Raw genomic sequence first — 13,769 nt, 5'->3', positions numbered from 1 at the left:
ACATAAATCCAGAAGATAGATTTAAGACTACGGACGTGAGTGAGATTCACTGAAGTCAGATAATCATTAAAGGAGGCATCAGGTAAAACATACAAGCAAATGGTTGTAAATCTATGAAATTCAAGAAAAAACCTTAAATGCATTAAAAAAGTTACCTCTCAATCGATTAGGCTGTCACCCGACTTGGTGTGATTATGGAATGCTATTCGCATCAGCACTGAAAATACTGATTTTTCTGTACTTTTAAAGGAGGGAAAAACTCACATTTTCCTTTAGGATGTATTAGGCTCACAGCACAAATGCAACTGAAGGATACATTAGCTGCTTTCTCTTTAGAGAACCTTAAAAAGGGTCCTGTAAGCCACATCTGCTAATACCTGGATGACTACAAGAAATTACCCATCATAGAATCAGGCCAGAAAACTACTGGTTACAAAAAAAGAAAGATCTCATTTTAGAGTTCAGCTTCAATACCAAACTCTGCTACTCTGTCCCACATACACACAAATTAATGCACATTTGTGGGAGAATTCAGATCTCCCTTCTGTGTGTTTTTTGTTACTGTTAAACCAAATGTTCCAACACAGAACTTCTGCCAGGTGAGATCACAGAGGCACTTCTGCAGTGTGACAGAAAACTGCAGCAGCATCATGAAAAAACTCATTGACTTCAGTACTCCATGACTGAATTTCTTTACCTGTATATTATAAACAATTGGACTTGGGTCGCAGTCCATTTCTATACAGAATCATGATTATCAGTGGACCAGACAGTGACACCTCAAACTCTTTACAGATTATACAGGTGGCCAGTGTCTACAGCTGGAATTTTGAAAACTAGCACAAGAAAGGCAAAAATAATCCAGGAAATTCTTACCAATGTGAATATAAGTCTCACAATTATTATTTAAATAAAGGAGCTCGTATGCTGAAGTACAACACGTCTCTTTTTAGACATAATTCCAAACATCAACCGGATCTCTAAATAATTTCTGAGAAGAAACATGTTCTAGTGGTAGATTCCTAATCCCCCTGGAGAAAGCCCAGATCATCTCCATTTAAGGTCAAGCAGGCAACAGCTGCACATTTTTGTTCCCCAGAACAAAACGCAGCAGACCAAAACCTTCAACACAGATTCCCTTTTCAAAGCTTTTCCTTTCTCATACCCACAGGTGTCTGGACCTGTTCACCCAGGAGTGAATGAAAACAGTACAATGATGTGCTCATATATTGTGTCTGTACTTGTCAGACTTGACATGTCCCATAAAGCAGTACTTTGGCATCTGGCTCAGAACCCCCCCAAAACCTCCATGAGCTACATGAGTGAATATAACTAACCTGAACTAGAAAAATGTTCTCAAGACAGTGTTCCTAAACAAGCTTGTTTTTAGAGAAACAACATTAATACAACATCTACAACACTCATGTGGGTCTAAACTTTTACATGTTATTGCTATTTATGTTATGTTATTGCTATTTGGCAAATACATTTTCCATCTTAAAATTCTTATTAGAGTTGACATTTAGAGAAGATGTGTATTATGTTTCTGATGAAATCCTAGTATTTTTTCAGTGCCTTAATTTGTACATTTAGGTATCACTTTAAGATAGAGACCAAGCTATGACTGTGTCAGCAGCTCACAAACAAAACCAAATTCTCTTAAGGTATCTCATTTCTAAAAAGCTCCAATTCATTAACCAAAAGACCCAAAAATTTGGGGTAGTGTAACTAAATAACATGACAATTTTACATCAACTTTGTAAAAGGGAGGAACAGCACTGCAGCTGTTGCAGTGCTGCAGTACTGCTGGACTTCATAACAAAATATAGAGGGTGAATTTCAATAGTACAAATTTCATTAAAAAGCCAACAATCCAATGCTAGCACTTTTCTTGGATGACAGCATACAATAAAAACATGAAACTTCCCTCATATAAAAGCCAAATACAGTTTGCTTGACTGTGAGAGATTTATAACATTAATAATGCCATTATAAGTAAATTATGAAACACTTTGCACCAGTAAAGAACCATTACTCCTCACTGTAAAGATATTCAATTAACTTTCAACTGAAATATGTGACCCCAGACTTCCTGGGTTTGATACTAAAGGACAACTGAAAGCAGGCAGATTTATGATACTAAAACCAAGCTGCTAACTTCAACTGTGACATAACCAATTTGCAGAAGAGCTAAATCATATTTACAAAAATAAAAACAGAGCTCAACTTGAAAAAGGGTTGTACATCACCCCCAAAGCCCTTCTGTCTCTGGTTTGAACAATGCACTGTAAGCAGGGCTTCCAGGGAACAAAAAACCCAAACTAAACCAAAAAAACTCACCCTGTCTGGGTTCCTGCTTAAAGCCAAGCACTCATCTATGCTAAACAATTATTGTCAAAACTGAATCTGTAAGTGTTCAGAGTTTGGCTGAGCTTCTGTATTTTTGCCTGCAATTTCCCAATGGGGAAATGGCCCATGCTGTCAGTTGTATCCACACAGAAAGCCTGATGCTGGATGCTCTCACTTGACAGCTTAATCCTTTTGCATCCAGTAAATCCTTCACTTCCCCAATGCACCAAACCTACTCCATATATGCATTATGTTGTCACTTCTCAACACAGGAAAATATACATAAGATAACCTGTACAGTAGCATCAAGCCGCTACTACTATCCAAACAAAGAGAAAAGGTTCTCAAAAAATTCACTTAAATAGTTTCCAGCCACAGTGGGAGAGGAAGAAAAAATGTGGAAGTGTGTTTTAAAGAAAAGATAGATACTTCAAAATATGTAGTAATGATAAATTTCAGAGATGAACTTACGTATGTCAGATTTGGAAAAAAAAAATCCTCTAACCCACCCATTAGTGTCTGGAAGAGGCTTGAAATGCAGAAAAGTTACTTCAGTTTAAGCACTATGAGAAGAAAGATTATCTTGGGAAGCATTCATCATGCACTATAAACTGAATACCAGGTATGTAACAGAATTATCACAACCATATATATTGAAAGTGTAGTTTAAAAAATACCTTGGACAAAAGAAAACCATTACAAGTCAAACACCCACAAGAAATGTATGAGCCCCCACTATTGAGGTTTTCCTATAAAGAAGAAACATTGCTGTAGCAAAAGTAACACATCCAAAGCAGCTCCCTGAGTAAGCTCCCATTTAAGTCCCTGTTTTAAAAAAAGCAGGGTGTCAGGGAAGAGCTCCCTTTGCCACCCTACTGAAGCATGCAGCCTCCCAGATTCCCTCATCCTGTCATTGAGCAGGTGGTCTCCCTGGCACACAGGTCCCCTCACAAAAGGAAAGGTGCTGCCCATGCTGCCCATGTTAATACATTTCTGCTGGGAACAAGCTCCGAGCAGCCACTGCCTGTGTCAGAAGGCAAATGGGACCAATCAACTTGTGAGCTGCTGAGTGACACTGTGAGCCCTGCCTCTGAAACTTTTGTTATTTTTTCCCCTCAGCCTACTTCAATTGTTTCCACAGCTTGGTCACAGACTCGGAAAAGTTGCCAGAGATCGGCAGGCACGTCCCACAGCCCGGAGCAAGCTCCTCTGTGCTTCACCAAGTCACACCAAGGGTAAGGAACTTCTCTTCTGTGTTATCTTTTAAATCTTGCAGGAAGGCATGCTGTAACTGTACTTTTCTACAGAAACCTCCTCTACTCAAATTAACACCTGGCTTTAACTGTTTATCAAAAATATGGAAATATAGGCATTATAGCTCTGACTCAAAGATATACTGATCTGTGGGGAGTCTTTCAGCAACAGTAAAGGCAACATAATTTCCTATATGTTCATAGGACACCAGCTGTCCTTGGGAAGATGATTTATACAGGTGGTATTGCACAAGAAGGTGAGAAGGTTTCATCATGTTTCTCACACCTTTGCCTTTCCTTTTAAATTTAATACCTTTTGCTTGTTTTTTCTTTTGTCTGTTTGGTCTTGGTTTTTAATCAAAAATCTACAAGAGAATAATTCTTAAAGTTTTACAGAGGCATTCTTTTTCCCAAAGCTGCCTATTCACAGACTGGCAAGGGTAAAGAAGCTCTTTCACCATTAACTCTGTAAAACATGTTTCTGATCTAACACATTAAGAGAGCAAAACTTTTTTGCTGTATGATGAAAAATTACCCTTAATTTAAAAATTTAAGTGATTTATAGCACTACTAGAACAGAAATTATACCATGTTACTCTAAGTTCAAGCTACAGAATCCACATAGTGTTTTTGCTTTGACATCCATTAAAATTTTATTTTCTCCTGATGTTCATTGTAACTAACACAACACTTGCCCCAGATTGCTTCTAATAACTGAGAAATAATTCAGCTAGGATTTGTAACATCATGAACTGAATTTCAAATGCAGAAAAGAACCCTTTTATTTCTAAGGGAAGCGCAGACATGTTGTACAATGCAATACAATCCCAGCTTTAAAATCACTGAAATAAGGTGCATCTCAGAGAAACATGTCACATAGAGAACATTCAATATTTACATATACAAATATTTTTAAAAGAAATACAATTCTTGAATATGCATGCCTCTAAGGTACTTATGCTCCTTACAATCTTGTTCCCCCCTTTCACCAATTGACACCTTACTACTTATGTCTACATATGGTTATAGAAGAGACAAACCTAATGTAGGACTTGTAATTTTGTGAGGTGTGTTTTCCCTGTTAGTGAACAGATACACTTAATTCCTTTTCCTAGTGCCTGGCAGGTATCAGGCAAAGATACATCCAGCTGCTTGGTTCTGTGCTCAGCAGCCTTGTGCCATTTTTGAATGTTCAAGTGAGAGAAATGTCTGGACATGCTGTTACTCCCGAGGCAAACAATGTGGTACAGAGTTCTCTAGAAGCTGTTTTCAGTAGGCAGAAGCAGCACTTCAGACCTCCCAGTGCCTACAAAGAGCAAAGAAGATTCCGAGGCAGATTTTTTTCAAGGCTGAAGTTATACAAAAAATGTGTTTTCAAGTGAAGAGAGGAGTTAAGGTGTATTCTACCACCCAGAGAATCCTTCTCTTCTACCACAAATATTGCATATGCAGACCTTTAGAAATACACACATAAATTGAACATACACACCAACACTTAACTGCTATAGGCAGCTCTTCCCTGGAAGCTGGAATGCATCCCATAGCTACAGCAGGTCAGCTGCTCCATCATCTCTCATTTTATCTGGTTAGAGTTCAGTAATTTAATGTAGATGAGATAGTGGCTCAGCTGTTAAATTAAATTTAAAAATTTCACACTTATAACATCCCACGTCACAGATATCCAAACCCTGACAAACAACCTACAGTCATGACAGAGGCATGTGCCACAGGACAGGTGATAAGTGTTACAAATCAATGTGAAATTAGGCATTTAATTTACAGCAGGCAATTTTCTGCCTTTTTTTTTTGCTACTCATTTGTCAAGACAACAGCGCAATTGTTATTTAAGAGAGATTCAGATTCATGTATTACCACATTTTTATTTTTAAAAGCTGCATTTATTTCTCATTCTTTGAGGAAGTTAGGAACATAGTGCCTCCATAGTGCTTTCCAGCAGGAAACTCACTGAAATCATCAGTTTGTAACTAGTAGTGTAAAGGTGATTTTCACTGCTTTTTCAGACCATCAGCAAACAAAAATGGGATACATATACAGAACTACCCCAGCAACTTTTTGTTTGCTTTAAGAATAATTTGATTTAGGAATAACAAAAGTACCCCAGCTGGAGAAATAAAAAAATCCCACAGGGAAGTAAAGTTCTGTTCCCTAAAACTACAAGACACTTTAGAACTGAACATTGCTTTTACTTTCTGAAGATTGAAAAAAGGCTAAACAGGACCTTCCTGGCATCAAGTAACTTCACAGAAGTTGAATTTATCTATTATATCCTTCTCAATCAATGCCATTTCGTTGTTCCCTGACATGCTAGAAGGTTAAAAACAAAACTTGGAACATCCCCTTCCACTTCTACCTTTTATACATGCTAGATGTATTTTAATTTTTACTTTAATTCAAATTGCACTTAGACTATTTCCTATTAAAGGGACATTATGAACCACCATAGCTAAAACTCAACATGAAACAACTTGTTAGATAATCAGTGAACACAGCAGAGCATGGAGTTCATTTCCTAAAAGAAATTTACTAAGTAAAAGGCAGATCACATCAACAGATTGGAATTGGTATACAGTTATTTTATGTCTTGTTTTGATGAGTATGGAAATTGAGGAACCTGCCCAAGATCCCACTGCATGGTCCTGCAGCAGTTGCAGGGAATTTAACCAACTTAAACACTAGCCCAAAGCACTGGCTCCCAGGCTACTCTAATGGACCAGCACACATGTAAGTCCCAGTTATCCACAAGATATGTAGAAAAATTTCAAAACCCAAAATGACTGGTGTGTTCAACTATTCATCAGTGTAATTTATTGTCACCTACACCATTCACATTCTCAGGGACTTGAAATACAAGTAGAGGCTCTCACTGTTGGTCTTGTGTCTTAGAACACCAAAAACATCAAAGCTACTCAGAAGGAAGACTGTAGAAACAATGAATTTGTCAGAGAGGGAAAAATAATAATCTGAAATGTGAGTCTTCCCCTATGCTCTCTGAAACACGCATGACACTTCAGTACAAAACAAACAAAAGGTAAAGAGAATGATAAAATGAGTGTGCTTTTCCTGTTACCAGCACTTTTCAAACTATAAGCTGAATTGTTGCTTCTTTCCCCATCCCAAGGAAATATTGTCTCCATATGACTGAAAAATTATATTACATGCCACAAGCCAGTGCCTAAATCTTTAATCAACATCACTTTATGTACTTTTTCCATCCCTACGTCCATGCTTAGTAAGACTATTTTTCAATGGATAGAAGTGAATTACTGAGGTTTTGGGACATGTCATTCTAAAAATCTATGCAATAGACTTATGCAACATAACTTTAACAGCCCCTCGGGGCTTCACTTGGTCATGTGGAACTGCAAGAATTCAAGTAAGTCAAACTTCTTCCATTCCACTGATATCACGGCTGCATTTAGTGAACGTATGACAGGAAACAGGCTGTGGTATTTCCAAGGGAGACAAATTTATCCCGTGTGACTTCAAAGGAGTCAATGCAGTTGCACCAGGAATGGCCCACAGTTTTCACTTCGGTCACATACCCTCTCTCATTGTGAAGGGCACCCAGGAACAAAGATAAAAATAGCCTAATACAAATCAGGGAAACAGTCACATGTCAGTGAAGTGGGAAGCAATAACTGTGATCAGTGACTCATTCTGAAGTATGGAGTATAGGGGATTCCCTACATAGTAACAGAGGGCCAGCCACCAGACATCTTCTGCAGATTCACTCTGTGCCTAAGACAAGCCTGCACATCCATTAACAGCAGCACTCATAAAACAGAACTGCACAGCGATGCAGCCAACTGCTCCTCTTGTGTGATGCTCACTCTTGTCACACGAGTCACACTTTGTGACTCCTAAAAAATATCAAACATGATTTGCCCTGTTGCTGCACGTTTGTTTCAAGAAGTGGTGTCTGCATGACCAATTCTTCTTTATATTGGCCTAAAACACCGGGTACTGAACAGCAGAGAGCAGTTACTATTTGTGACAATGACCAGTCTTTGTTTCTGTGTAATTATTTTCCAAGCTGTCCATTTTGACCTTGATAGCCTGTATGCAGCTGTGTTACTGAATCTGTTTCTCTTTCTGCACACTATAGGTGGGTGACAGTGCCATGGAGGATTAACAAGCAAGGTATGTGTTTATTAGTTGAACCCGAGCACTTGTAAAGACAAACTTGTTGAAATACAGACACAGAATTGGCTTCCTTTTCTTACAAGAAAATTTACCCCACAGACAGGAGGTTAAACAACATACAGATGTTTCAAAAACTTCCAAAACCACCAACTTTTAAATCAAGAAACTCAATCTATTTTGTCCTCTCCTCATCCCTCCTCTACAATGTCTTCTAGCTGTATGATGTATAAAGATCTTAACTTATGCTACGTTCCACTTTTTAAGATCCTTATCCCCTTCTGGTCACGTATGTCTAAAAATCTATTTTGGCCTTGCATCTGTGATGCCCAACCAGATAATATTGCTTTTTATGGAAGCACTTCAGAGCCTCAGGGCCTTGCCCTTTGAGTCATGCAGCAACACTGCAGTGCAGGTGCCAGCATGAGTGCAGTTACACCTAATGCAGTAGGGTTGCATTAGTTCCTAATGAAATGGAATTTACATTTATTCTGCATGTGCACAAGTACACATTGATGCTGTTCCAATCCTTCTGTGGGCTCCAAGAAAAAAATAATTAGGAAAGATAAATGTTGCTGCAACAGGTCACACACAGCCCAAAGACCAAGAGCTGCACACACCTGACACTGAAAAAAATGACATAAAATGCCGTGATGAAGTCACCCACAGGAAATGCTGTTCTCTGAACAGTGTCTGTCACAGAACTTGGTTACACAAACTCCTCTCTATCCATGTAAATCCATTTGTGGTTCATCTACTGGGACTTGTCTGCAAGAGGATAAACAGTTTAATGCACTTCAGCCTGTACTGGGCTGGGAGAATGAATGTGAATTCAGCCAAGAGACTTTAGAATTCCTGTGCATGTCTTGCTTTTACTGCACTTGGGACAGACCATGATTATTAAAGAACTAAGCAGAATATACTTGGCCAGCATTTAACTGCTTAAATAGATGAAAACAGGTACAGCAAAAAGTCAAACAAAGATGAAAAATTGTAGTCACTACAAGAGTATGTTCTGGTGTATGTTTTTTTTGCAATAAAGTTAAGATCAACTACAGCTCAAAAAATAACAAAATCTGAAGTTCAGTTTGAGAAGGAGATGTCATCACACGGAGTCCTCTAAGGGTATTAGAATAACCATGAGCAATCTGATTGCTTTTGAAAGTCTCTTAAATACCAACACTGCCACTGAGAACACATGCATTCTGTCCATACAGTAACATTTCACTCTACAGCCCAACATGATAGGATTAAAAAAGGAAGAGTCTGAAAGACACTTTCGTTTCCTTTTAAGGTTTTTCCATTTTAGCCACCTATAAAGACAAATTCATGGGCAAAGTATCTCTGATTCAGTCAGGATCATCATGTAATTTGGGCAGCAGACATCTAAGCAATTGTTTTCCTCTATGTGGCATATATAATTTCATTTATTTCTGGAAAAAACAAAATGAAGTGGTGACAAGGGGAGACCTTCTATGAAATATATATACACAATATAAATACATAAAATGTTTAGGGGTAAATGTAGCTTTAGGAATAAAGTTTGACAGATCATCATTATTTTCAAAAACCAAGTTTTCACATTGTGACAGCACCTACATTCAGAATCCAATTCACCATGAGCTGAACAAGCATATATCAAAGCCAGCTTCTTGCCACGGAAGGTTTTCACAGGAGGGTTTTATGTTGCAACTACTTATTTGGAGTTTTAAAATAATTGATACCCTGTCCTCCCATCTGCCACTAAAAAGGAGGAAAAATACACTTTAAATGTAACACTCACTTAAAAGACAAAGTTTGTAAATGCTTTGTTTTGTTCCTCATAGGAGTCCTCTGCCTTTGCACCCACGTTTGTAACACACTGTCCAACATAAAAAAAAAGATTTAGTCCTTACTCTGTCTTTGCTGTTGAGAAGTATTTTACTAAAATTCCCAACAGCAGTGATGCATTAGGTTTTAAATGCCCACTATAAAGAACTTTTTCTTGGAATGGAAATACTTCAACAAGAATTCTTTTCCTTCCTTCCAGCAAAAGGTACTGGTAAATCAGGTTATCTGCCCTGTCAGTACCAGTCAGCAGGACTATCCAGATCTCCTGGCCAAAAGGTCTGTGACCCTACTCTTATCATCAAGCCTTCACAAGTCCTTGAACAAATAAAGCAGAGAGGTGTGTGTGGAAAGGCAATCAGCCACAGCCTTTTCAGAGGCCATGTGAGATAGAGAGCTTAGGATCTAAGGCAATAATCTGGGCAAAATCCAGATATCCACAATTTCCATAGCACAGTTACTCAACACTGCTAAGAAGCAGGGGCTCAGTAGTCTTCAGGAGGAGAAGCATAACACAACACAAATCTAAAATTATAAATAAAATTTTAAAATTCAGTTTTAACCTAAAAGCTTTGTTTTAAAGCTCTAAAAAGTCTGAAATAAACAGATTGCTTTTACCATCTTTATTTACACTCAAAAACACTTCTGAACTTCTAATTCTCTGCTTTCCTGCTTTCCAGCTCCACAAAGGCTGTCTAAAACAAAGAGAAGATATTAGGCACTTTGCACTGTTCCTGACCACTGCTTTTCTTTCCTGCACTCCTAAAACCTCTGATTTGTGCCCTCTGCTTTCCTGTTGCCATGGAGAAGGTCCAACACATGACCCGCTCCGCTCTGAGGAGAGCCTCAACTATTGAGGTCAACCCACAAGCACGCCAAAGGCTCCAGGAGCTCTTTGTGAATTTCTGCCTGATTCTAATTTGCCTCTTGCTGATCTGTATCATAGTGATGCTTCTCTGAAGTTCCAGCACGTCTCTGCCCTGTCCTCTAGGAAAGTCACCCCAGGGGGAAGAGAGACCTACACGTGCAAACTCCAGTGCAAGGATCCTCACGTGACAGGGGCTAGCACTTGGACTAGAGAGTGTGCCAACCAGTGCTCTGCTATCTTACTGCCTGCTCATGTATTAAAAACACATTTTCTGTGCAGAACAGTGTTTAGAGCCTGTAGTTACCAAGTTGTGCATGACTCAATTTGTCCGTCTCAACCAAGAGATGTCTCTGCTACATGGGTTAAAGTATCAATAAATCAGATTATCTGCTCAATCAGTAACAGCCAGCAGCTGGTAATTCAAAGTTTTAGTCAGCTAAACACCATAATCACTTTCTGGGGGCCTAAGTCTTTTTAGGTTTCTCTGAAAATCCTTCAGCCCTTGGAAGGGTTCCAAATTTGGACCATGCCTACCCAAAGAATAGGTTACAGGTACACAGCCCTCAACACATCCTGGGAAAATTTCTGCTCTGCTTAGTTCAAAGTGCTGCATCTCTGCATTATCAGCTAAAAGCATTCAAATCGCTTTAGTGGTTTTTAAAGGAATATGAGAACGAACCAAAAATCTTCTCTAAATCAGAAAGAAAAAACTAGTTCATATGTTTTTCTCTCTATTTAAGGGATCTTATATATGTGACATCTGGCAAGATTTTTCATTATGTTTTGCAGAAAAAAATTGACACTGCCATAACTGAAATAAAAATATTGTTTTCCATAGTAATTTGATTGACATGACAACTGGCACAACTTGGATTCTCAGAGTTCTTAACATTTGCCTTCAGACAACTTAATTAGGGACTGTTCTTATTTATGTAGTAATTTCCTTAGTTTAAAACTGCAAAAAACTTGGAACTTGCCAATGTCACATGAAGTGGCTTACACCTGATGTGGTAAAGAGAAAAGTCTAGGCCATCATTACTGTTGTGACTGAAGTGTATCCATAAGTAACATCCCCATCTTCAACTGCAAATTCTTGCTAGAGAACATGAAAGTACTTTCCCAAAATAAATGACACATAAAAAAGTTCATTGTAAACAGTTATGCACAGAAGGGAAAAGCACTGCAGAAATATCTTTTCAACATGTAAATCACAGGCTATACACATAAAAGATGACACTTCTGCTCCAAAAACTGTGAGTAACAAGACTGAGTAAAAGACTTCCAACCCTACTTACCCTATTACATGTTGCTGGTATTAAGCAAAATCCCCAGAAATTTGATACACTTTTCAAATTTAAAGAAAGATTAAGAATCAACAGAGGTCAGACAGACATCCATTTTTAAAAGAGATATTCTTCTATTCCATTCTATGTAAACATTCTTATTAATGAATACAGAAAAATCAAAACAAGTTTGTCTTGTAGTCTGCCTTTAAGACTTAATATTTCATGAGTAGAAGTTGATAATAAACAGCTGAGCAGGAAGGGAAGAAATCTCTGAAAAAAATCTGTATTCAACGGAATGCAAGCAAATCCAGTGGTGAATTTCCTATCTAGTGAGTAGGTATGTTGAGACCAGACTCTGAAGTAAGGTTACCCACGGGAGGAAATTAAGACAGCTACTTGTATGAGGATTAGGGTGAGCACTGGTGAGACTGGCAACACATCCCCACACTTGCAAGTTAGTATATCAGCATTACTGATTTGAACTGTCAGTGTAAATCTCAATTTCCATTTCATGCATTCTGACCACTCTCACAAATGCATGAGATTTTAGCAAGCGTACTTCCCCTTTTAATCCTTCTTGCTTTTCTTCTCTTTTCGAATCTGTATTTTTGTGATGGATAGAGTTTCTAGCTTTATTTGCTTTGGAATGTGTTTCAAGAGACTTCAACTGGAAATAGACAATTTTACAGTACTGAAAACCTGCTGAAGAAAGAAATGTTAAGAGTAAAGCATCAGCACTGCATTCAGAGGACATGTTTGGGGTTAGAGGTTTCACAAGCCAATAATTTAAAGGAGTCAGAGTAAAGCATTGCTAAAAAATGTAGCACAATAAAAACAAACTTTCCAATTTCCTTTTATGTACCTGAAAATCCATAACTTATTTTAAAACAATAACCAAACAAGAACAAAACCAAGTTATCAATAAACTGGAAGACTTACTGCTATTTTACAGCAATGCAGATATATTGCAAATACTGTATATGGTTCATTGGTGTCTTAGGCTTCTGTTGATTAAAAAATCTCTTATATCCTCTATATCACCAATTGTCAACCAAACCCAGAAATTTAAAGAAAAACCCTTCTGTACGTAATACAGTCTTCTTTGTAGACTTATACAAGCTTTAAAAATAATATCTACAGTATTTTTATTTAATAAAAGGACTGCTTGAAAAATATTAATGCATAAAATATATCCAATTGTTTAGAAAGAAGTATCCGTTCTATTACTTACTTATTAAAGTTATATGAAAAGAAGCTAGTCATCACACAGCTTTCTAATTCTCTAAATCTCTATTTATTCTGTTTTGGTTTTCAGGAGTAATCTTGACTATTTTGCAATGTCCAGGTCACTTACATGTAGCTAGAGCTTGTAACTACTCCTAATTAATTTTCTGCAAATGTAATCAAAAAGTTTAGCACTTTTATGAGTCATAATAAAAATAGCAAACATGTACAGCAAATAGCTTGGATTATGTTTTTAGTTCTCTGCTCCACTCCACCCAAGCCTAAATCTCTTTCCTAAGGTCATTTTACACACCAGTAGTGAATAACGACAGCTAAACAGGCAAAAATCTGGTATTACTCTTCCTCCAAAAAAAAAAATTACCAACTTCCATGACAATTTTATACCAGGAAGGAGCTGAATCAGGAACCATAATAAGCTGGTTTTAAAGATGTGTTTCCTCAGCCAGCTCCTCAGCAAAAAATGATACAACAATTGATTTAATAATTGAATAGTTGTTATTATTCTCTATGTGAAAACATGTCCCATTTAAAAACTGAAACTTTGCTCTAACCAAGACTAGTCAGAAGGTGTTTTAGAAGGCATCAGATACTTGCATTTCTTTAATAACTGTTCTACATCAATTTAGCAACAACTTCCCTTCCTGACAGAACTGATCCACTCATTGGACAGACAAGAGTAAACAGCCTTAAACAAAATTATTCACACAACATGCACAAAATGTTTGTCACACCCCTGCACAAAAATCTTTTACATAAGTTTTGCTACAACTATACCAATGG

The 13,769-nt window shown here is 37.6% G+C and overlaps 2 protein-coding genes across 2 annotated transcripts in view; one reads left to right on the top strand and one right to left on the bottom strand.

Annotated features, from left to right (window-relative positions):
- The window catches only part of CEP85L (centrosomal protein 85 like), a 105,021-nt gene that overhangs the window by 40,569 nt on the left and 50,683 nt on the right, over positions 1-13,769 (bottom strand). The gene's annotated exons all lie outside the window — the stretch shown is intronic.
- On the top strand, positions 3,366-13,204 carry PLN (phospholamban). The gene is made up of 3 exons (XM_058800988.1): positions 3,366-3,584; positions 7,729-7,763; positions 10,271-13,204. Exon 3 carries the CDS (start codon positions 10,392-10,394, stop codon positions 10,548-10,550), a length of 159 nt encoding a protein of 52 aa, XP_058656971.1. The 5' UTR covers positions 3,366-3,584; positions 7,729-7,763; positions 10,271-10,391; the 3' UTR covers positions 10,551-13,204.

This window comes from Ammospiza caudacuta, chromosome 3, assembly GCF_027887145.1.
Source record: "Ammospiza caudacuta isolate bAmmCau1 chromosome 3, bAmmCau1.pri, whole genome shotgun sequence".
In the NCBI taxonomy this organism is placed as follows: Eukaryota; Metazoa; Chordata; class Aves; order Passeriformes; family Passerellidae; genus Ammospiza; species Ammospiza caudacuta.
The sequence above is the reverse complement of the archived record's forward strand: the minus strand, read 5'-3'. Positions and strand labels throughout refer to the sequence as shown.